Source organism: Oryctolagus cuniculus, chromosome 11, assembly GCF_051225735.1.
Source record: "Oryctolagus cuniculus isolate XC-2025 breed Fujian yellow rabbit chromosome 11, ASM5122573v1, whole genome shotgun sequence".
Lineage (NCBI taxonomy): Eukaryota > Metazoa > Chordata > Mammalia > Lagomorpha > Leporidae > Oryctolagus > Oryctolagus cuniculus.
Window position 1 is genome coordinate 49,074,698 of NC_142877.1, and position 25,154 is coordinate 49,099,851.

The following is a 25,154-nucleotide window of genomic DNA, read 5'->3' on the forward strand; positions in this document are numbered from 1 at the left end:
CCAGGAGGCTGGAAACTCCACCGGGGTCTCCCACATGGGTGGCTGTGGCCAAAGCACCAGGCTGTCATCCTTGGCTGCTTTCTCAGCCACATTAGCAGGGAGCTGGATTGGAAGTGGAGCAGTTGAGATTCGAACTGGCCCTCATCCATAGCCAGCATCTTAACCCCACTGGCTACGATGCAAGCCCCATCTGTCTTAATTCTCTATCCTTCCATGCCTACTCTTTCTGATGTCTGACAAAATTCCTCGCAATATCAGCTCGATGCAGCCTCACAATGAGCACCAGGGTCTCTGCACGGGGTGGAGCTGAGAGCGGACGGAGTCAGAGCAGTGCCCATACGCCCGTGGCATAATTTATGCCCAGCTGCCAGCTCATCACCAACATTGCTTTTTCCCCTACATTCCAATAGAGCCAAACATGGGGACATTTACAACCCGTATCGCGAGTGACGGGTTAAAGACACACGTGATTGCCGAGTCTATGGATAATAAAACAGAGGAAGGAACATGTGGATTCCTGGCAAGCACATTCACGCATTCACTCACAACGTGGCAGAGCTGCTCCCCAGCCCAGGTAGATCCCACCAAAGAGGCACACAGGAGGACTGGAAGAATGAGTGTGAGCATGCATGTGTGTGAGTGTGAGCACATGTGTGTGTGTGTGTGTGTGTGTGTGTGATTGCACACATATAATATATATGCTAAGACAAGCATGGGTATCTACCTAGGCACAGAAAAGTAGCTTCCCGAAGACATGTGCAGTCTGTGCTTCATGGAAACTCATTTCAGAAGGGCTCTGGGTCAGGGCCGGTGCTGTGGCATAGAGGGTAAAACCACCACCTGCAGAGCCGGCATCCCATGTGGGCACCAGTTCAAGTCCCAGCTGCCTCGCTTCCGATCCAGCTCTCTGCTATGGCCTGGGAAAGCTGTAGAAGATGCTCCAAGTGCTCGGACCCCTGCACCCACATGGGAGTCCCAGAAGAAGCTCCTGGATCCTGGCTTCAAATCGGCCCAGCTCTGCCCATTGTGGCCCTTTGGGGAGTGAACCAGCAGATGGAAGACCTCTCTCTGTCTCTGCCTCTGCCTCTCTGTAACTTGCCTTTCAAATAAACAAACAAATATTTTTAAAAAATCACGAGAAGAAGAAGGGCTCTGAGCATCCTCAAGACTAGCTGACCCCACCAACCCATCTGAAGTAGGGTAGGAAGAAGAAATTGTCAGAAGCCACAGCTGGACATAGGGTCAGTCCCTGAACAGCTATCAGACCAGCAGCCCTCCAAGCTCAGCCTGAACCTTGAACCCCCCACCCCCATCTCCAGCCCCTCCAAAAGGTCCCATACCTGGAACCAGGGCCCTGGGTTGTGTCCTGATGCAAACCTCATTAACTAGCTCTGTGCTCTGCTGGTACAGAGGGAAAGGGCCAAGGGTGGAGAGAGAGAAGGCACAACAAGTGCTGGACCATTGAAAGGGACGGGGAACCCATCTAGAGAGGAAGACGGAGCAGGCTCCATGCAGAAATGCAGAAGGATGATTTGGAAAACTCCAGTGAGTCACGAAAGAGAATCACGGAGTGAACCCAGCAGGGTGTGGGAGATGCAGCGGGGTGGAGGGAGGTGGAAAGGGTGGGGAACCAACCACAAGATCAGCACAGCATCTGCCCAGGCTCCAGGGTCTCGTGGCCTAGGAGGACTGGGCTGGAGGACACACGGGGTGCTCCCGTGAGTGTGAACTGAGACCACCTTGGAATCTGGCCAGGGAGGAAGAGGCACTGGTGGGGGTTGCCTGTGCCCAATGCAGCCTCATGGCTCCTAAGACATTCTGCAGAGATGGTCCAGGCACCGCGGTCCACTTCTCAGTGGGGACATGTTCTGAGAACCCCCAGTGGCCTCCTGGGACCTCAGACAGCAGCCAGATCTGCAGTCAGTGTGTTTCCCATCTTAGCAAAGCACTCACCAGCACCACCGTCGCAGCTTTTGCTGTCTGCACACGACTGTTTTCTTCCTCCTTCACAGGGATCTGAGTACCCTCCATGTACGTTTTTTTTTTTCTGTCCCTGTGAAACTGAGTTCTTCACAGTTTCTCTCTGGCACTCCCAAATTGCCAGCATCACCACTCCTGTGCTGTATGGCCACTGGAGAGTAACAGAACACAGCAGTGGGATTCCACAGTTGTCAGTCTGATAACCAACACACCACCAAGTGACCAGTGGGTAGGCAGTGTACCCTAGACAAAGGGAAGATTCGTGTCCTGTTGGGATGGCACGCGACTCCACCATGCTGCTTAGAGGGGTGCGCAACTTAAAACTTAGGAATTGTCTATGGCTGTCATTTCTTTGGTTTAATATTCTCAGCCCACCATCACCTGGGTCATGGAAACCATGGACATGAAAGCCAGAGAGGAGCCCTACTGGATTCGGGAAGGAAACTACATCCGCCCATCTGGCCTCCAGCTTGGGTAGAACTAGCCCTACACCAGGATCTGATGTCCCCACCTGCAGGTCATCCCCATCCTTCCTACCTAGGGCAGCCAATAGGATGTGATGGAGAGATGGGCGAGGCACTTCCTCGCGAGGGTTGGGGAGAGGGTGGATGACAGGGCTGTGCATCCTCCATGCTGTTGCCCCTGCCACAGGCTGGATCCAGGTGTGGACAATGAGGCCTGGAGAATGGAGGAGAATGTCAGGTGGACGAAGTGCACCTGCCAACCCGGAGCCCACACATTACCTTCTGCATCTGCAACTTGGGACGCTTGGGGTCCTTTTGCAGCTCTTTCCCAATGGAGACAGACTCACCTCCTGCAGGCATCCTCAGCTAGCTCTGAGCGAAGCAAGGAGACTCAGGAGAGAAGAAAGGGCTGTGATCCCAAGACCTGGGCCAACAGACACACATGCCCCAGGCAAGGAGCAGCCAGCTCTCAGCTCTTCTTTCAGCTCAGAACCCAGAGGCCCTGCAGCAAAACACAGCAGCCTCACGCCCTGAAGAACAAATTTCTAACCACATGTAAGCCATAAGCATCTGATACCATTAAGGCTCATGGCCCTACTCAGCCTAGTGGGGAAAATATTCTGAACAAGGTTCAGGGTTACCTAGCTGACCGTGTATGTTCGTTGATTCAGGACAGGAATAGCAGGACCCATGACATTAATTACAGGGACCTGGACCCAGCTTTCAGTGCCCCTCCTGAGAGTGTCAGGTGCCTACCGCTGCTCCAAGTGCTCTGGCCAGATGTGCAGCTGGTGCAAACACGTCACTCGTCGGAGCTGGCTCCTGTGCAGCAAACCAAGCTGGGAAGATTCACTTCTGCATGGATCTGCCCCGCAATGGAAGCTGTGTTTGATCAGGAATCTTAACAGAAGCAGCTAAAATGTGCTCCAGCAAAGATTGCAATGCAGTTGCAACCAATGCATGCCTCACGGTGGGTTCCTGCTCCCATGCTGTGGCTCCCAGCAGCACTGCAGGGCACGGCAGCCCTGTAAGAGTCTCCACTGTGGGCAGCAAGTTCTTCATCCAGGCTCAAGATGGGAAACACAGACCCACTCTTGGGCACTGCCCCTGCTCCCGTGCACGGGCTCTGGCAGCACTGTCATCGCAGCTCGCCCCTCGCTTGCTCTGTGACCCGAGACCAGTTGCTCAGTGGCTGGGACCCTGTACATCCCAGCCCAGCATGGCCCAGTGCAGCACAGCCCAGTAGCACCAGCAGCATGACCACAGGCAACTCTTGGGACCCTGGAGGAGAAAGAGGAGTAGGGGGCGGCAAGAGGAAGAGAAACCACTGTGGGTGGGAGCCTCTGCCCAGAGCACAGGCTGCCTGGAAGAGGAGGGCCCACAGGGAAGGTCCCAGCTGTCACTCAAAGAGCTCCGTCACCATGGAAACCCTCATCCAATACAGGGTGACCAAGGGGGATTCACATTCACTAAGAACCCGAATCTATGCTGTCCAGGCAACAAAGTGGCCTCCACATGGCTCTCCCTCTTTCTCCGGTAACTGGCTCAGTGCAAGGTGTGGTCACTGGGCTCTGGGAGGTTGCCTCTGCAGGCAAAGGGTTCTGGCTTTGATCCCCCCTCTCTCTGCCACCTCCACACTCCCCTCCTTCTCACCAGCTGCCCGCACCACATGGCCACTGGCTGCACCCACAGAACTGTCATCTGGGCTCCCCTGCTGTGGCCGCCACCCCCTCTTCCATCATCACCAATAGTCACTGTTTCCCTGGGACCAAAATTGATCTGTGCTGTGTGGAGTCCCTTCAGGACACAGAAAGACGTGCGACATCCTGGCAGCTGCAGCAAAGCCTAAGCCCAGAGGCCAGCTTGGGTGTGCACAGAGCTGGGATCCCAGGGGCCTGGGGCCCGAGGGGCACATCAAAGAAAACGATGGTGGTCTCCAATGGAGCTGGCTCTCTGCAAACAGCTCTGCCTCTGCTGAGGGTCTCACCTGAGAAGCCACCAGCATAGCAGTCCTGCAGAGAGATGGTGGCCACAGAGGGCAGGGCCCCAGCACACAGCAGAAGCCCCCAGGTGGAGGAGTTTCCTCCTCAGGGGACAAGCTACCAACGTAGGGCAGCGCATGCAGTAGTCCTGTTCCCAGCACCCAAAATGTATCTTCTCTCTGCAGAGGTTCATGTGCTAGGGGTGGAGCTATATAAATGCTCACTCCAGCACCCGCACATCCTCCATTCAGTACCCACATGATCTCCTCCTGCACCCGCACCTCCTCCTGCACCCACACCTCCTCCCATACCCACACCCCCTCCTGTACCTACACCCCCTCCTGTACCCACACCCTCCTGTACCCACACCCCCTCCTGTACCCACACCCCCTCCTGTACCCACACCCTCCTGTACCCACACCCCCTCCTGCACCCACACCCCCTCCTGTACCCACACCCTCTCCTGCACCCACACCTCCTCCTGTACACCCCCTCCTGTACCCACACCCCCTCCTGTACCCACACCCTCCTGTACCCACACCCCCTCCTGTACCCACACCCCCTCCTGCACCCACACCCCCTCCTGTACCCACACCCTCTCCTGCACCCACACCTCCTCCTGTACACCCCCTCCTGTACCCACACCCCCTCCTGTACCCACACCCTCCTGTACCCACACCCTCTCCTGTACCCACACCCCCTCCTGCACCCACACCCTCTCCTGTACCCACACCCTCTCCTGCACCCACACCTCCTCCTGTACACCCCCTCCTGTACCCACACCCCCTCCTGTACCCACACCCTCCTGTACCCACACCCCCTCATGCACCCACACCCCCTCCTGTACCCACACCTCCTCCCATACCCACACCCCCTCCTGTACCCACACCCCCTCCTGCACCCACATCCCCTGCTGTACCCACACCCTCCTGTACCCACACCCCCTCCTGTACCCACACCTCCTCCTGTACCCACACCCCCTCCCATACCCACACCTCCTCCTGCACCCACACCCCCTCCTGCACCCACACCTCCTCCTGCACCCACACCTCCTCCTGTACCCACACCCCCTCATGTACCCACACCTCCTCCTGTACCCACACCCCCTCCTGCACCCACACCTCCTCCTGTACCCACACCCCCTCATGTACCCACACCCCCTCCCGTACCCATACCCCCTCCTGTACCCACACCCTCCTGTACCCACACCCTCCTGTACCCATACCCCCTCCTGCACCCACACCCCCTCCTGTACCCACACCCCCTCCTGTACCCACACCCCCTCATGTACCCACACCCCTCCTGCACCCACACCCCCTCATGTACCCACATCCCCTCCTATACCCACACCCCTCCTGTACCCACACCCCCTCATGTACCCATACCCCCTCATGTACCCACACCCCTCCTGCACCCACACCCCCTCCTGTACCCACACCCTCCTGCACCCACACCTTCTCCTGCACCCACACCCTCTCCTGCATCCACACCCCCTCTACACCCACACCTCCTCCTGCTCTTGGGTATCCTAAAGACGCTGCAGGGCCTCCCATCCTTTGCCCGAGATGAGAGGACACCCACTCCACAGAGCAGTATGTGGGTGCAGTGCTCCATCAGGTTCCAAACAGGTGGCTGCTTCTCACTGACCCCCCACAAGCTCCTGAGCCCCACTCCCCTTGGTGCTGGGGTTGGGAGCAGCCCCCTGCACAGCCCAGACCCCAGATCACAGCCGCACACACTCGCACCTGTCTCCCAGGCAGGCCAGCTGGGTGGCTAGCACTAGCTGTGGAGCCTCATGTGTGCTAGGAGATCCTGCCAGCCTGGCCCCGTGCACACGTTGGGAACTATGGAGCTGGAGCCTATTGGTAGGAAATCACAGTGGGCTCCCAGAAAGAAGGGGAACAGAGGAGGGGAGTCCCAAAAGCATTGGGTTTATACAGCAAAGTTTCACTGCCCAGCATGACCTGGTTTGCAACCACAGTTACAGCCTGGCTCAGGGGGGCTCCAGGGAACCACCTTTGGGGGGACAGGGGGGACAGACCCACCTCAGTCAGACTTGCTGCTATGCCAGCACCTTGGCACAGAGGAAGTCCCCTGGGCTGAGCGAAGGGGCCTAATGAACCTTGCTGGACTCAACTGTGTGACCGAACCTGACACTCACACTCAGCTGGGACACTGGCACGCTGTCTTCTGGAGCAAATTTACAGGAACGTGCACTCCGCACAGAGCCTCCTGCTGGAGAGGATCACCTCCAAGGTGATCCAGATGCCAGCCTGGCCTGGGGGAGAGGGGCCGGGATGTCCCACTCCCACACCATAGGGATTTCTGGATTGGGGATGTTTCCAGCAAGCAGCATAGTATGTGAGAGAGAGAACTGAGCACAGATACCAGCTGGTGTCATGTCCCCGGGGCCACCAAAACAACTGTCTCCCTTCATCTCTGACCTCCGATGCCCACACTGGTGTTCGTTATTTGTCCTTGGCTCAAGTTCCACTCCTGAGAAATCATTTCCCTTCCTGTCTCATTTTGAGTAGTCTTAGACCTGAGGCACACAGGATGTACTAACAGGGACTCAGAGACAAATTCTAAATCAACAACGGTGCCTTTGCTTCCTGGCTTGCAGCCAGCTGATGCCAGCTGTGGAGCCTTACAGTAGAGGAAACCCAAGGATACAAAACCTTCCAGATTCCTACACACAGGTGCATTGGGATGAAGAAGAGAATAGTATGCACAAAATAAATGGGAGACACTAATACTTCTTTTCTGATATATGTAGGTCTTGGACAGCCAGGACTTTTAAAAGGTATGAACAGATTTTCAAAAGAAGGATGCTCCTGCTTAGGGAATTCTCCAGCCAAACAGGAACTCTTGGCAGGGAGCAGGACTTCAGTTTTGCTGGGTCCTGAAGTTTATTCGTGCAGCTGGTGCAAAACCAAGGGCGTACCCTAGTGGGCCAGCCACAGCTGTCCTGGGGAGCTCTCTGGCGAGGCCACATGAGCAGCTATGTTTTGGAACACTTGATGGAGGTCAACAGATAGAGAGAAAAGCAGACACCATCACTGACTTCCATCTCCCTTTAGCACAGTCCACCCCATGACACCTCAACCACCTCACACTGGGACATCACACTGTTAGGTGTCCTGGGCAGCTGCCGGGGAGACCAGAGCCCAAGAAGTGTCTGCTAGCTGAGCACATGAGCACCAACAGGATGTGGCACCGCCACCAGGAGAGCCGTCTCCACTCTGAGTTCTACAGAAATGAGGCTGGACCTAGTGGTCTTCCTGGAAGGGTCCTCACTCCCACCAGGCAGAAAAACCAAGGCACTGGGCTCCATCATCACACTCCAAGCTTGAAACATGGAAGGAACATGTGTTCCCTGGAAGTGCAGTGGGACCCTCAGTGGATGCCTCAGTTCTTTTTAAAGATCCCAAAGGAATGCAGAATATCTCCAAGTACAGTCATGTGTGCAGAGGGTCGCACCTCCTGTTCCTGCTGCTCGTGGTTGGACCTGCTGACGTGGCATCCAGGGAGCCAAGCCAGGGGCCCCACGCTTCATCTAACACAGTGCTTCTCATGCACATGAAACAACTTGGGGATCTTTTTTTGTTAAATACATCTTTAATTTTTATTTTATTTGAGAGGCAGAGAGAGAGAGAGAGAGAGAGAGAGAGAGAGAGAGATCCATCTGCTGGTTCACTCCCCAAATTGCTGCAACAGCCGGAGCTTGGCCCATCTGAAGCCAGGAGCCAGGAGCTTCTTCCAGGTCTCCCATGTAGGTGCGGGGGTCCAAGCACTTGGGCCATCTTCTGCTGCTTTCCCAGGCCATAGGAGAGAGCTGGATGGGAAGAGGAGCAGCCAAGACTCAAACCGGGGCCCATATGGGGTGCTGGTGCTGCCAGCAGGGGCTTAGCCTACTATGCCACAGCACCAGGCCCACCTGGGGACCTTTGGACAGATGTGACTGGACAACTCTCTGGCAGGGCCTGCAATCTTGGAAATTCTGAAGCTGGTAGAAGTCATGATGCTGGTCCAGGGGCCCCCACGTGGAGTCCCAAGGACCAATGTTACACTCTTACCCCCAGAATCCCATGGGGCAGGTGATAACAAAGCTGGCATCAGCATGAAAGGGTGTCACTCCTAGTGCCTGCAAGGTCTAGCCTTAGCCCTGGGTCTCCCTCACCTGCTGCTGCAACAGCAGACAACGTCAGAGCTTAGCAGCTGAAGCGACAACGGTGAATTGGGGCTGGGGCCCAGCGGGGCAGTTCTTCAGATTCAAGCAGTGTGTGTGTGTGGTAGGAGGAGGGCACCCATATTGCCATATCTGGCACTTCACTCTCAAGCTAGAACTGCTGGGAGCTGAGCAGATGTGTAACCTGTCTCCGTGTGACTTCAGCACTTGAGGTTAGTTACAGCATGGTGGCTTCACTAGCCCGTCCTCTTGCATGGTTTCTGGCTTTCAAGAGGCAGCATTCTAAGAAGACAACTTCCAACCCACAAACATGTACGAAGTCTCTGCTTGCATCATCCTTGCCAATATCCCTTCCTCACTAGTCACATGGCCAAGTCCAGGGTCAGGGGTGACGTGACCCACACAAGGGCAGAGACACCAGGTGTGGTGTCCCTGGGGCCGCAGGGACAACCCTACCTCAACCTCTGACCTCTGATTTCCACATTAGTGTTTATTCCTTTGTCCTTATTGCAAGATCAATTCCCTTGGGAATAATTTCACCACGTAGCTCACTTGGGGCAGCATCGGCCCTTAGCAATCAACAGAGAGCCACTTTCTCGATTCCACTTCATCAGAACATTTTAAAGGAAATGGGTCATTAGAAGTTCAGAGACTCTCATTGTCATGCAAATCTGGCTTGCAGAGGTTATTATGTTGAAAATTAATTAATTCTTTTAGTCATATCTTTAATGGAGGAGGAATTTAATTCTTTGAATAATATGACAAATCTGTGCTGAAGACTGACAGCTGTGACTATTAATCACCGTCCTTATTTCAGAAACCATCCTCCCAGCCCAATTTCATTAGGATTTCATGGGAAAGGAATGGGTTAGAATTGCCACTGGTGCAAAGAGAATTTGAATCACAAAGCCAGGGCTATGATTATCACCAATGGGAGGGCAATGAGGCTGCAAGCTTTGTCCAGACCCTGGAGCATCAGTAAGCCTCTCGGTACCATCAGCTCATACTGCAGTTTGCCCCTGCTGCTGGCACTGGGGCTGCTTGTAGGAAACAGACATGAGGAGATCACTGCGGCACCTACCGTGACTCCTTTGGCTCACAGAATTTTCATTAAAAAATGACAACAGCAGGGTAAGAAAAGATGCAAAAGGCTCAAAAGCATGAGCCATGGAAAGCAGCTTCTTCCCAGCCCACGCCTCAGTGCCAATCCTCCACATTCCAGAGACAGTGAGGAGTATGCCCAAGAAGCATGTGAGCACAGTGACACACACATCCCCAGGCACCAGCCGCAGCACACCCGGCATGTGGATGTGCACCTGTGTGCCCTCGGTCCTCCAACGCAGCACTCAGGAGCTCCTTCCCTACGAACACATCCACCTTCCTCTCCTGCCAGTGGGCCAGTGGTCACCTCTGATACTGTAGGGTAAGCTGAACAATTTCTCAGCATCTTTTTATTTTTACCTGTACATAGCTTTAGCTATATGATGCCATTTTTAGTATTTTCTAGAAAGTCTTTGAAGTCGGTTTTATTGCATCATGTTTTAATCTGAACAATTTATAAGTATCTTCTTTTTTTATTTTAATGGAGAGAGAGAGAGAGAGAGAGAGAGAGAGAGAGAGAAAGATCCCAACCACTAGTTCACTCGTCAAATGTCCACAGTGGCTGGGGCCAGGCAGGGACTGAAGCCAGAAGTCAGGAATTCAACCCGGGTCTCCTGCACAGGTATGGCAGGGACCCATGTACTTGGGCCATCTCCTGCTGCTCCCTAGAGTCTACACTAGCAAGAAAATGGAGTCAGGACCCGAACGGGAGCTCGAACCCGGGTGCTCTGTGGGATGGTGGGCGCCTTAACTGCTGGGCTCAACTTCCCAACCTCAGATGTCACCATGGGCTATCTGGGTTTCCTGAATCCTCTGGAATAAGTTTTGTTGGTTTCTATATTCCCAGAAAGTCACCCAGTCCCAATGAGGTTTCAAGTTTACTTACATAAAGTTCATTTGAATTTGAAATTCTCTGATTTTTCCTCTGTGCCATCCTCCACTGCCCTCCCAGGCCACAGCAGAGAGCTGGACTGGAAGAGGAGCAACCGGGACTAGAAGCCGGTGCCCATATGGGATGCCAGCACCACAGGCAGAGGATTAACCAAGTGAGCCATGGCACCGGCCCCCGCATCATGGCATTTTATTTGAATTTCTAGGTTTATTTTTTGAGCGGGAAGTGGGGTTCATTTGTTGGTATGGTTAAAAAGGAGACAACTGGGATGGGGATTACTGCACCACAGGTATAGGGTTCAAGTTCTGCCTCTGCTTCTGATCCAACTTCCTGCTAACGCACACCCTGGAAGACAGAAGATGATGGTTCAAGTTGAGTCTCCACCACTCACAGTGGAGATCCAGATGGGATTCCTGGCTCCTGACTTCTGCCTGGTGCAGCCTCAGCTTTTGCAGGCAGGTAGGGAGATCTCCCTTTCTTCCTTTCTTTCAAACATAAATAAAAGAATAAACATTAAAAAAAAGGAGTGGGGAATAGCACATTGGAAGCCCTCACCCCTGCAAGGCCTGCCACTTGTCCAGGGGACCACAACAGGGGATGTATTTGAGTCCACAGCCATCTGGGATGAGCCACTTCTCAACTGCTGTGTTTTCAGATTCCTCTGCACTCAACTTAGTAAAGTCCCACTTCTTGGATGTGTGGATCTTCCAGTGGTCAGGAGGCTCTTACTTGGCCCTACATGTGACGTCCATCACAAGCCCCTCATTCTGCAGATCAGAGCTGGTGGACGAGACAACTCAGCTAACTTGAACCTTGCTTATTGTCATGCCCTGGGGCTTTGCAAAGGTGACCCACACATCTGTCTGGTGCCTAGACTGGGGCCAGCACAGGCCAGAGATGTGAAGGTGCATTCAAAAGGGCTGTGTCCAAAGCCCCTTAGGACATTCCATACAGGCAAGGGGCTGAGCCACTACACATCAGAAGCCAGTACACAGGGGCCCCACAAAGAAAGAGGTCCAGTTGGTGATTTGAAAAAAGAAGGGGCGGGTCTTGTGGCACAGTGGGTTAAGCCACTGCTTGCGAAGCTGGCGTCCCATACTGGAGTGCCAGGTTGATTCCCAATCACTCTGCTTTCCATACAGCTCCCTGTTGATGCGCCTGGGAAGACACTAGATGATAGCCCGAGTGCTTGAGTCCCTGCCACCCACAGGAGAGACTCAGATGGAGGCCCTGGCTGCTGGATTCAGCTTGGCTCAGCCCCCGTTGTTGTGGCCATTTGGGGAGTGAACCAGTAGATTGAAGACCTCTCTCTCTCTCTCTCTCTCTCTCTCTCTCTCTGTCTCCTTCTCTCTCTGTGTAACTCTTACTTTCAAATAAATAAATAAATCTTTTTAAAAAAGAAGTAGGTAGATTCATTTGCAAGTACATAGTGGTTTTGTTACTGTTTTCTACCTGAATTCAACAGAATGACTTAACACACAGACCATTCTGATGCTCTCAGTGCTATTAAATGGCAAGTGCGTTCTGCACACATGAGTTCAGTACCCACAACAGCAATCAGGCCAAATGCCTTGATCTTGTTCAAGTCTCCTATTTCCTTACTGACTTTTTGTCTGCCTATTCTATCAGTTCCTGAGAGAAACATGCTAACAACGTCTCCTACTGCATGGTGGACTTTTATACCTTTTCTTCTAGTGTCATCCATTACTTTCCTATATTTTGAAGTTATAAAGTGCAGATAAATTTAGAGCTATTACACATCTTTAGTATTTTTTTTTTGTTTTATTTGAGAGTCACAGAGACAGATGCAGTGAGAGAGAGGAGAGGGGTGGGGCGGGAGGAGAGAGAGGGAGAGAGAGAGAGCTAAGCGGACATCTGCTGGGTCACTCCTCAAATGCTTGCAAACAGCAGGTGCTGGGCCAGGGTTCAGGCCCAGTGTTGCTACTGTCTCCAGAGGGCAATGAGGTCATTGGTGAGAAAAGTTCGAGGGAATTCAGCAGCTGCTCGGGGAAGAAAGGGCCACTGCAGCAGAAAGATGCACAGGAAGGGACGCCGAGGAGAAGGAGCTCGGAGCTCCCTCGTCCTGCCTGCAGCTCTGTAGCCTCCAGCTGGGAGACCCATGGGGCCAGGGGCAGGTCAGCAATGTGGCGGAACAGTCCCCCTTCCATCACATCACAGAGCAGCGATGACAAGGGGCGGGGACGTGTCCTGCCCCAGAGCTGCCTGTCATCACACTCACATCCCACATCACATGGCTGGTCCTGATCCCAACTGCCTGACAGTGTAGACCTGGGAGGCAGTGATGACGGCTCAAATAGCCAAGTTCCTGGAGACCATGATGCTTAGTGAAATAACCCAGTCCCCCAAAGACGAATCCCGCACATTTCCTCTGATAACTAATACACAGAGTACAAAAAAAAGTGATGTATGTGAGTGAAATTGTCATTTTGAGATTGGATTATTGTTTCTAGCCCTTGTGGATACTCTTGTGGAGCAGTGGTTTTTCTTCTAATTACTTGTTGAATTCTTTATTTCGTGGAAGGTGAAGCTGATAACTACAAAATAAACTGAAAGTATGTCCCTATAAAAATGAAAAGAAAAAATAAGAAAGAAAGGAGGAGGGAAGGTGGAAGTGTGGGCGAGAGGTATCACTATGCTCTTAAATCTGTATATATGAAATATATGAAATTTGCTACCTTATGTAAATAAAAAGAGAGAAAAATATACTAAAAAGATCATGGGTGAAAAACATATCACCACAATATAGACTATAAATAAATATTAGATGATATTTGTTTAAAGATTTATTTATTTGTTTGAAAGGCAGAGTCACAGAAAGGCAGAGGCAGAGAGAGAGAGAGAGAGAGAGAGAGAGAGAGAGAGAGGTCTCCATCTGCTGGTTCACGCCCCAGATGGCTGCAATGGCCAGAGCTGGGCTGATCCAAAGCCAGGAGCCAGGAGCTTTGTCCACGTCACCTACCTGGGTGCAGGGGCCCAAAAACTGGGGCCATTTTACATTGCTTTCCCAGGCCACAGCAGAGAGCTACATTGGAAGTAGAGCAGCCGGGATTTGAACCGGCACCCATATGGGATGCAGGCACTGCAGGCAGCAGCTTTACCCATTACGCCACAGCGCTGGCCCCTTAGATGATTTTTTAAAACTTAGTTAAGTTCAGGCACGCATGTGTGAAACCTGGATTGAGATCCTGGATCCTGGCTTTGGCCTGGCCCAGCCCCAACTATTGTGGGTATATGGGGAGTCGACCAGTAGTGTTTGCTCTCTCTCTCTCTCTCTCTCTCAAAACAAATAATGGGACAGTGGCTGGGCACACAGCTGGCAGGAGGTAGTGTGACAGGCAGCAACTCTGAGGAAGCATTGGTCCTAACCTCCCTTCTACCCTGCAACTCCACTTTCAGAAGCGTGGCCATCATCAGCCAGTGCTGTTTGCTAAGTGCTTTCCTCTTTTGAGGAGTCACACCCACACACCAGTTGCTGGTTCCTCTCTGAGTTTTACCCATGGAAGGAAAAAATACAAGTGGAAGGAAGGCAAAGGCATCAGCTGGGGTGGGGAAGCACCCTCACCAGGCATGCTGCTGCGTGTTGTGGTCGTCTTCTGCCCATCTGCTCAGCTGACTGCTCTGGGTGCCGGCACCGAGGCCTGCTTCCATTGCAAGAACACCCTGGCCTGCTCTTCGACGAGGCATAAAAGGACTTGAGGACTGCTCCAGCCATCTTTCTAAGCCCAGGAAAGTGCCATAGCAGAGATGAGACTTCTGACGTGGCCTTTTGCTTCTAGCTTTGTTGAATGGTTTTACGGTTGGGATTTTTTTTTTTGTCTCCATGTCTTTGTTCCTTTTGATGGATGGGCAACAGAGACTAAATAAGTTTACACAGCTCTGTGCAACCAGAAGCCAGAAAACTGGCGTCAAAACCCTGTCCCTATGAGAGACAATGACATGATCAGCCCTTGTCTAGACTGTTGAGGAACAACTTACTATTTTATTCCTTTAGTATTTTTGTTGTTGTTGCTCTGTTTGTTCTACATAAAACCACTGGTTGAACTCTGTAATCAATGCACAATCATTCTTAGGCGTTTAAAATTAACAGAAAAGTGATCTCTGTTAAACATAGGAGTGGGAATAAGAAAGGGGGGGAGATATATAGGACAGCACATGCTCACTCAGACTTACCTCCAATGGTGGAACTAGAAATGTGCCAGGGGATTTCAACTCAATCTTACCAAGGAGGCAGGTACCAATGCCAGCACACTTGGTAAAGTGATAAGTATAAATACACAACCGATCAAAAAGATAGGGTAAGTGTCGAAGAGATTTCACAAATAAGATCAGTGTAAGCAAATAATGAAGGATAGAATTAAAAGGGAGAGAATGATCCTGCGGGGGAAGCAGGACACACAGCAGACTCATAGAATGGCAAACGCCCAAAACAGCACTCCTGCCTCAGAATCAACCCTTGGAACATTCGGATCTGGCTAAAAGGTCCATGAGAGTCTCACAGGCATGGAAAGCCATGACACGGTAGCAAAAAATAATCTCAATGTAAGATCCTGGTGAACAAGACCCCAGCAGAAGGAACAGGCCATCAAGGAGGGAGGCGCCTTTCTCTGAAGGGAGGAAGGAATCTCCACTGTGATACGGCCTTGACTAAACAAGTTCAGAGTCGGTGAACTCAAGGGGCTTCCATAGCCTAGACAGCTCATAGCAAGAGTCACGGTGATTGCTGACATCATAAATAAGAGTGCCAATTGTTAAATCAACAACAGGAGTCACTGGGTACATGCTCCCCACGTAGGATCTCTGTCCTTAATATGTGTTACTATGAAACTTAAAAACAACACTACTAGTCGAACAATACCCTATACCTTGTGCGGTTGTGTGAGTACAGCCTGTTGAAATCCTTGCTTAGTATATACTAAGTTGATCTTCAGTATATGAAGGTAATTGAAAATGAAACGTGATGAAGGGCGGGATGGGAGAGGGAGTGGGAGAGGGGAGGGCCACGGGAGGGAGGGAGGTTGGGGGGGGAGCCACAACAATACAAAAGTTGCACTTTGTAAATTCACATTTATTAAATAAAAAAACTATATAACAAACAAAAAAAGAAAGAAAAAGAAAAGAAAAAAAAGAACTTAATACTTTACCCTTTTAGTAATTTTTTATGTTCTACTTAAAACTATTGGTTGAATTCTGTAATTAATACACAATTACTCTTAGGTGTTTAATTAATGCTATAATTAGGACTCAAATAGTATTTTACACTTTGTGTTTCTGTGTGGGTGCAAACTGTGGAAATCTTTACTTAATATATGCTAAATTGATCTTCTGTATATAAAGATAATTGAAAATTAATCTTGATGTGAATGGAAAGGGGAGAAGGAGTGGGAGAGGGGAGCGTTGTGGGTGGGAGGGAAGTTATGGGGGGGGGGAGAAGCTATTGTAATCCATAAGCTATACTTTGGAAATCTATGTTCATTAAATAAAATAAAAGAAAAAACCCTGTCCCACCATAATTCTTCAAAGTCCATGGGAGTTGATCACTCTGGGAGCCGGAGCAAGAAGAGACTGCTGTTCCTTCTACTGCCATGGCTCTTAGGAAGCTCAAGACAAAATAGAAAGGTCGGTTTTAGTGACTCCAGTTTTTACGTTAGCTCTCCAATAGGTTCTCTTGTCCCCCCCCCAATGTAGACACCTGCTTAAAGTCTATGCACAAGCAGGCAAAGTATAAATTATAATTGTTAACGTTCAGTAGACTCAATGACTGCTTAAGATGTTAGCCTTGTTCTGTAGCCTTTGAATAAATGCTCCAGACATCTCTCAAGAGGGATCCCCCACCCCGCAACTAATAATGATGAGGATACTCTGGAGTAGGAAAGATCGGGCCAGATTTAGGGACCGTGACATCGGTGAGCTCTGGTTCATGTCCTTGCTCGGCTCAGCACCAGTCTCCACCCCCGTCCCCTTGTTGCGCCGTGAGCCTTCCTGTGGCTGCGTGGACTTCTGAAATTCACAAGTCACCTTGAGTCCCTGCTCTCACCTGTAAAGCAAGGGTGGGGAATGACCTCTTCCTCATAGGCCGTTGGACAGAACAACGTGCTTGGATATGTAAGAAGACCTCACTCCCAACCCTGCTGATCGGCTCAAGATTGAAGATAAAATTCCACCTCCAGGCAGAGGGTGGCAGAGGGCAGGGTCCCCAGAGCACTGAGCCCAGGCTGAGTCTCTCACAGCTGGACAGCGATGCTAGAGATCTGGAGAGTCTCCTCAAACTCCCTCTTCTCCACAGTGGCTTGGCTGTCGCCTGACTCAGGCCGCAGTGCACCGTTTACACATCCCTCTGGTCTGCACTCGCTTAGCCTTGGTGTACAGCATCTTGGGTCTGTACCCATCCCCTGCCCTAGTTAGCAGCCGCTGCAGGGCGAGGGTCTTCAGCTCTCATCATGCCCCCTGCCTCTCCAGGGAACATCTGAAGCTGAGTAGAAACCTTGGTAAATATTTGCTGTATTGGATTAACACAGCAGTACTTGGCACACACTGAGTGTTAAAGATGCGAAATGGGTGAGGGAGGAGGGGATGAGCAAATGAGTGTAGGAAGAAATGCTGTGAAGGTGTCTGGTAACTTCCAGAAATTAAGCACATGCTGGGCGCCAGCCTCCACACTGGGCTCTGATGAAAGGAGAACTAGAGGTAACCACGCACCCAGTGAGCCAGGAGCTCACTCTGCTGCCCTGGACCATGGGTTATACCCACAGAGACCAGGATGCTGCCCCAGCACTGCGCTTAGAGATCTTTGGGAAGAAAATTTAAAAAGAGTCACAGAAAACTCCATCATAAATGTGGCGTATTATGCATCTTTCTGGAATGGAGATAAGCCAAGCTTCTTCCAGGGAAAAGCAACGTGGGCTATGGGATTTGACGTTACCACACCATGGAGATTTTTGTTTTAAATCTATATGCAGGCCAGCGCCGTGGCTCACTAGGCTAATCCTCCACCTTGCGGTGCCGGTACACCGGGTTCTAGTCCCGGTCGGGGCGCCGGATTCTGTCCCAGTTGCCCCTCTTCCAGGCCAGCTCTCTGCTGTGGCCAGGGAGTGCAGTGGAGGATGGCCCAAGTACATTTTTTACTATACCATCCTTGTGGGTGTGAAGTGCTGCCTCATGGGGGCTCTTCCTGTGCTTGCTGGCAATGTGTGTATCTTCTTCGGAGAAATGGCAGTTTGAGATCTTTGCTTATTATAAAAACGAGGGTGTCTTTCACTGTTGAGTTGTGAGAGTTTTGTAATGAATTCTGAACTAGACTCTTACCAGGTGTAAGACTAACTCCCCCCCTTTTTTTGGCTGTCTTTACACTTACTTGTTACTGTCCCTTGATTCATACATGTTGATTTTGATGAAGTCCAATTTGGTCCCCCCACTCTTGGCTTCCTGTTCAGTTGTATCTAAGAAACTGTTGCCTCGTCCAGGATCACCAAGGTTTATATATCTATATTTTCTTCTAAACATTGTATAGATTTGGCTCTCATATTTAAGTCTTTCATGAATTTTGAGTTCATTTTTTCACTTGATAAGATGCGGCCCAGTGTTTGTCTTTTGCTCCCAACTGTCCCAGCAACATTTGTTGAAAATCAGGTGCCTGTAGATACTTAGGTTCATTCTGGACTCTCAATTCCTCTCCACTGTGACTGTATCATCATCGGACCACACTGTCTTGCTTACTATGGCTCTATGTTTTTAAATAGGAAATGTAAGTCTTCCAACATTTTTGTTCTTTTTACAAAATTGTTTTGACTATCCTAGTTTCTACTTCCATAAATATTTTAGAACAGCTTTCTCATTTCTGAAAAGGAGTGGAAATTTTAATAGAGAGTGCACTGAACCTGTAGATCAATCAGGAGAATATTGCCATCTCAACAAAATTAATTCATTTCATGCACATGCTGTGTCTTCTAATCTATTTGCTTGCTATTTCCTCCCATGGCATTTTATAGTTTTAGTATATAAGTCTTACAATTCTTTTGCTACATTTTTTCTTGAGTAATTTATTCTTTTTGATGCTATTAAAACTGGAAATGTTTTAGTTACATTTTTGAATGGTTTCTTGCTAATGTGTAGAAATGCAGCTAATTTTTTAAAAGATTTATTTTTTTTATTTGAAAGCCAGAGTTACAAAGAGAGAGAAGAAAAGGCAGAGAGAAAGAGAGGTCTTTTATCCACTGGTTCACTCCCCAATTGGCTGCAATGGCTGGAGCTACACTGATCCAAAGCTAGGAGCCAGGAGCTACTTCCGGGTCTCCCACGTGGGTGCAGGGGCCCAAGGACCTGGGCCATCTTCACTGCTTTCCCAGGCCACAGCAGAGAGCTGGATCGAAAGTGGAGCATCCAGGACATGAAGCGGCACCCACATGGGATGCCAGCACTGCAAGGAGGCGGCTTTACCTGCTACACCACTACGCCAGCCCTGAAGCTGATTTTTATACATGGATCTTGGATCCTAATCATTCTAAGAGTTTATTCATGCATTATATATATGTATATATATATATGCATATATAATCAGATCATCTGCAAATCCTGATAGTTGTACTTCTTTCTCTCCAATCTGAATAAGTGTTATTTCTTCTTCCGGTCTAATTGGTCTGGGCGGGACTTACAGAACAACATTCAGTGTTAGTGGCACAAGGAGACGTCCTTGTCTTATTCCTGAGCTTAGGGGAAAGTTCGTACCCTTGCCTTTAAGTATGGTGTTAATTGTGGTTTCTTCATAGATGTCCTTTATCAGGCTGAAGAAATTCCTCTTCTTTCTAATATTCTGAATGTTTTTCATCAGGGGAGGGTACAAATACTGTCTGTGTCTACTGAGTTATTCATAGGGGTTTTATCCCTTATCCTATTAAAATGACATGTTACTTTTATTACTTTTTCATTCATTGAACCAATCGGACATTCTTGGGGTCAGTCTCACACAGTGGAGGACTCCTTTCATATGTTCTTAGATTTGATTTATAGTATTTTACTGAATGGTTTTGAATTTGTAAGCTGTATTAATATACAGTTTTCTTATGCTGGATTTGGTTTTGAGATCAAAGTGCTAATGGCCTCCTAGAAAGACTTAAGAACACTGTTCCTCTTCTCCTTGTTGGAAGAGTTTGTCAAGGACAAAAGTGTGGTAGAATTCACCAAGTTACACGTGAAACTGTCTGGTCCTGGACTTCTCTGCTTTTTTCTTCCTCCCTCTCTAGCTTTCCTGCTTTCACCCTGTTTTGTTTACTAATTCCATCTCTCATCATAAGTCTGTTTCTTTTTCAGTCCATTGTGATAGTTTCTTTTTTGGTAGGAATGTGTCTATTTTATTTAGTTTATCTGTTATGTTAGCATCCAAGCTTTCACAATATTCTCTTACAATCTTTTTTCTTTAATTTTTGTATGGCACATAGCAATTTCTCCCTTTTTTAAAAAAAAAATTATTTATTTTACTTGAAAGTCACAGTTACACGGAGAGAGAAGAGGCAAAGAGAGAGAGAGAGGTCTTCCATCTATTGGTTCACTCCCCAGATGGCCGCAGCAGCATGAGTTGTGCCGATCTGAAGCCAGGAGCCAGGAGCTTCTTCCAGGTCTCCCATGTGGGTGCAGGGCTCCAAGGATTTGGGCCATCTTCTACTGCTTTCCCAGGCCATAGCAGAGAGCTGGATCGGAAGTGGAGCAGCCGAGTCTTGAACCGGCACCTATATGGGATATGTAAAGCGGCAGCTTTACAGGCTACGCCACAGTGCTGGCCCTCTCCATTTTTAAATTCTGATTTAGTAATTTCCACCTCTGCTCTTGCTCTCTTGCTTAGCCTGTTTACAGGTTTGTTGATTTTGTTCAGCTTTTCAAAGAACTAATTTTTAGTTTTATACATTTTCTATGCTATTTCTCTGTTTCCTATGTCATTTGTTTCCACTTCTTTTTTATTTCCCGCTGATATTTTTGGATATAATATTTCTTCTTTCCTAGTTGCTTAAAGTGGATGTGAGTTTCCTGACTTCAAGTATTTCTTCTTCTTAATGTAGATATTTACAGCTACAAGCCTTCATGAGGTTACTATTTGTGTGAAATATCTTTTTTCACATTTTTATTTTCTATCTGTGTGTTCCTTTGAATTCAGAAGGTTTCTCTTTTAGTCACCAAATCATGGGGCCATATTTCTGGATGCATTCTTCCTTTCTCTGTCTTTTCATTGGAGAGCTTAATCCATCTGCAAACCTGCCTGCCCTGCTGGAGGTAATAAAGCCTGAGCACTTATCAAGGCTTCTACCCACAGAGTATAAACTACCACTCACTCCACTGCTTCGCAAGACACCTCAAAGAAAACTGCCAGGGGCCAGCTCTGTGGCGTGGTGGGTAAAGCCACCGCCTGCAATGCCGGCATCCCACATGAGTGCCAGTTCAAGTCCTGGCTGCTCCACTTCTGATCCAGCTCTCTGCTGTGGCCTGGGAAAGCAGTGAAGATGGCCCAAGTCCTTGGAGCCCTGCACCCACATGGGAGACCCAGAAGAAGCTCCTGGCTCCTGGCTTTGGATCAGCACAGCTCTGACCATTGCGGCCAATTGGGGAGTGAGCCAGGGAAGGAAGACCTCTCTCTCTCTCTCTCTCTCTCTGCTTCTCCTTCTCTCTATGTATAACTCTGACTTTCAAATAAATAATAAATAAATATTTAAAAAGAAAACTGCCAGTCAGTGAGTTATATAGCTTTGCCTGTCACCTTCCATCTCTGGGTTGCAGCTTCCTTGCCTGTGAACTAAGAAGCTGGGGCAGACTTTTCACACGCTTTTGAGAGCCAGCGTGCAAACAACACCCATAGCAAGCCCGCAGGCAAGCAGCCCAATCCCAGGCTTCTTCCACTGATTCTGTCCTGAAAGCAAAACTGAGAGATTGAAAAGCACATTTTTTTTCAGGTTGCACAAAATAAAAATCATTAAGACGGGACTTCATTTTTCTCTCAGTATCTTGTGATGATCTCAGTTTGCGTCAACATCCCCCACAGTATGTGTGTCTGGAGAATCAGCAGGAAACCTCAGGCTGGATCCTCCCTTCTTAACCCATGCCCATTTCCATGAGTCACCGGCACCTGTCATTTCCACTGCCAGACAGTTGCCCTCCCACCTCCCCACCTCTTTGCTGCCTCTCCCATGTCCTCGGCCCTCACACCCTTGCCCACTGCCTGCTCTGCATGCCAGGTGGCGCATTGTCACAGTACCATCTAAATACTCCCTAGGGATCCAGAACACTCCTTGCCTCCTCACCCAAGCCTGAGAGACCAGACTTCTCCCTCCCACCTGCCCGGCGCCTTGCCTCTCCCTTCTCCCACCTGCAGCCTCCACTCCATCGAGAGACCCAGCTTGCTATGGTTTCCTGGAAACCACAGGCTCTGTCTAGTCTCTGTCTGCACAGGCTGTTTCTCAAGTCCTTCAAGAACCAGGATTACTACTTAACTGAACTGGGACAAAATCAAGGACCATTTTAGGTGGCATTTAACCTTTGCACACAAACACATAATGTCTGATATGTTGCAAACACTGACATCTTCATATGGCACTGTAGCATTGGTGCAATGGCATAGAAATGCCACAACAGTCTGAAACCCACCAGTATCCATTAGGAAAAACACAAGAACAAACTCTATGCAAACCGCTAGAAATGTAACCCCCCCTTCTTTCTTGATTTCTGCTGGAACTCAATGTTTCCTTTTACTTCCCCTGTAGGATTCTGCCCTAATACCATGGGCTTTTATGTGGAAATGTTATTTATTGTCACCATCTCCCTCTATAACAGAAATATATATGTATATTTAAATTAAAATTATCTTATTGCCTACGTCCAAAAGGCTCTAGGTGTTTAAATTTTTTTCTGGATTGAATGATCACTTACAGCAATGACTGGTCCATAACTGAGCAATTCAGCAGAATATAGTGGAAAATGTGATAGATTATATATACAGAGTTCGATTGTACTGGGAATGCTTCTGTTAATGAGATGACCCTGCAGTTGTTGCTGTGTTTCTTAGGCTCTCGTGTACCTGCTCCTTGGATCAAGAAGGGGGCAGCAATGCAGGTTCTGTGGCCCACAAGGCTACACCAATGCTTGGGATGCCCTCCTTCCATATTGAAGCACTGGTTTGAGTCCCAACTGCTCCACTTCCAGTCCAGCTCCCTGCTAATGCCCCTGGGAAGCAGCCTAGGATGGCCCAAGTACTCTGAGGGCCAGCCACCCATGTGGGAAAACCGGATAGAGCTCCTGGCTCCTGGCCCAACCCTGGCTGTTGCAGTCATTTGGGAGGTGAAGTAGAGGATAGAAGATCGCTCTTGCTCTCGCTCTAGCTTGCTCCCTCTCTCTCTGCCTTTCAAATAAATGAATAAGTAAATATTTTCAAAGGGCAAGCAGTCCATGACTGTCTCAGTTGTCCAGAGAGAGCAGGTGCTCCCCCACCCCACTGCACATCTCCTGCTGAGATAAATACACCTTTACTGGGCTCCTGGAAGTGGTCTGTTCAACTATGGCCTTGCCACGAATATGAAGTGTTTACTTCCAGAATTAACCAAGGGCAACCTGGCATGAATATTGTCCTCACCTTTTGTCTCTCATGGTTTTCCGCAGAGGAACCAGATTTACGTCCGAGGGCAGGTGAGAACACTGTGACAGCAACACCCTGGAGTCCCTCGCGTGCCTTCCGAGTTACAGCATTTCCATCTGCCTTTCGTTCTGTTGACACCAAAGACTTGGAAGCCAGCTGTCTTAGCAGGGGGATGTGCCAGCCAATCGCTCATGCACGTCTCTGCTGCCTGGTCTCTGCCTTGTCCACTCAGAAGGTCCCACTGCAAGATTCATGGAGGACTGCCAGGCTGGCCTGTTCTGTCGTCCTGCAAATCCTCCTGGTTCACCTGGCAAGAGAAAGACACGGCTCTTACGTTATCACACGCTTATGGTACCAATCTCGGGTTCTTTGGATCACTCGCAAATAGAAGTGGACATGAGGCCCACGTGCCTCCCGCTTGAACACGGGGGAGACAGCACAGCAGGAAGAGGTGTAGACATCTGGGTTCCTGGTGAGCACAGAACAGGTGCTTTTATGGGGTTAGGGGGCCATCGAGTGTCATCCTGGGAGATCAGTATTTCAATGTGCACACAGCCTGAAGTTCTGGCTTGTCACCCCAGGCCCACAACCACAGTTTGCACCCGGCTCTGCATTCTGTGTAGACAATGCTGGGTTTCGTGCATGCCCTATGCTCAGAACGCCTCTGCTCACTGCCACCTCCAGGAAGGCCACGTACCAGTCACACCAGGCTATTCCAGGCATGCTCGTGGGTTGGCCAAGTCTCTTAGCAAGGCGGGCAGAAGGGAGTCATTTGTGCTTAGGATCTGGATGCTGCTTGCTCCGACTGGTTTGGAGCTGGGGCTGGAGACACAGCCAGGTCTGGAGGGGGTTGAGTGAGCAAGCCCTGTTTCTGTCCTGTGTCACTTTGAGAATATTTTTGGGGAGACCTGGAGGTTTGGGCTTAGCTAATCCAAGCATCGGAGAAGCCACCTGAAGCCGGCTTGGAACGCCAGGCATTGCCGCTTCCACAGGCTGAAGCCAAACACCAGATGGGACTTCCTGCCGGTGAAGGCACACACCATTTCTCAGCTCCAATGTGCAAATTGTGTTTTCAAGAAATAACATAAAGATCACTGAGAAATAAATCGTGAAATGTGTCTTGTAAGGTTACTAAACGCATATAAGATTAAAATGACAAAAATCTTATACCGTGAATTCATCATTGGTTTATAGTGATTGCCAAAAAGCCAGATGAGTCTAAATGCTGTTTCTCATGATTGAATTTGCTATGAGACGGTGACATATGTTGCAAAATTTTTACTTATAAAATAAAATACATACTAAAAGCCTTACTAAGTCTTTGGAAAAATATATTTCTGGACATTTCAGACTGTCGTGTCTAATTTTGAGAACAACTGAAAATAACTTCTTAACATCATGAAGAACCTCACCCACTTTATGAGACACAATCACCAAAGTTTCTCTGTATTTAAGAAAACGGGGGTGGGGGAACGGTGCAGCACTGTGGTGTAGTAGGCTAAGCCTCTGCCTGCAGTGCCAGCATCCCATATGGGTGCCAGTTCGAGTTCCAACTGCTCTACTTCCGATCCAGCTCCCTGCTATGGCCTGAGAAAGTAGTGGAAGATGGCCCAAGTCCTTGGGCCCCTGCATCTGTGTGGGAGACCCGGAAGAAGCTCCTGGCTCCTGACTTCTGTTCTGCTCAGCTCCAGCCATTGCGGCCATTTGGGGAGTGAGCCAGCAGATGGAAGACCTCTCTCTGTTTCTCCCTGTCTCTCTGTCTCTCTAACTCTGCCTCTCAAATAAATAAATAAATCTTAAAAAAAGAAGAAAACAGAAGGAAAATCTGCTAAACTATGAAGGAGTATGACCCTTGTGGATAATTTGGGTTGTGTTAATGAGAAGAATGCTGTAAGTATTTATTTTGATGGAGATTAGT

General features: G+C 49.5%; 1 protein-coding gene across 1 annotated transcript in view; it reads left to right on the forward strand.

Moving 5' to 3' along the window:
• The window catches only part of SYNDIG1 (synapse differentiation inducing 1), a 215,223-nt gene extending 190,749 nt beyond the window's left edge, over positions 1-24,474 (forward strand). Inside the window, exon 4 of the mRNA XM_051834476.3 lies at positions 23,260-24,474. Within this exon, the coding sequence (XP_051690436.3) occupies positions 23,260-23,301 (42 nt within the window). The 3' untranslated portion in view covers positions 23,302-24,474. The remainder of the gene's footprint in view (positions 1-23,259) is intronic.
• Positions 24,475-25,154: the final 680 nt, after the last annotated feature.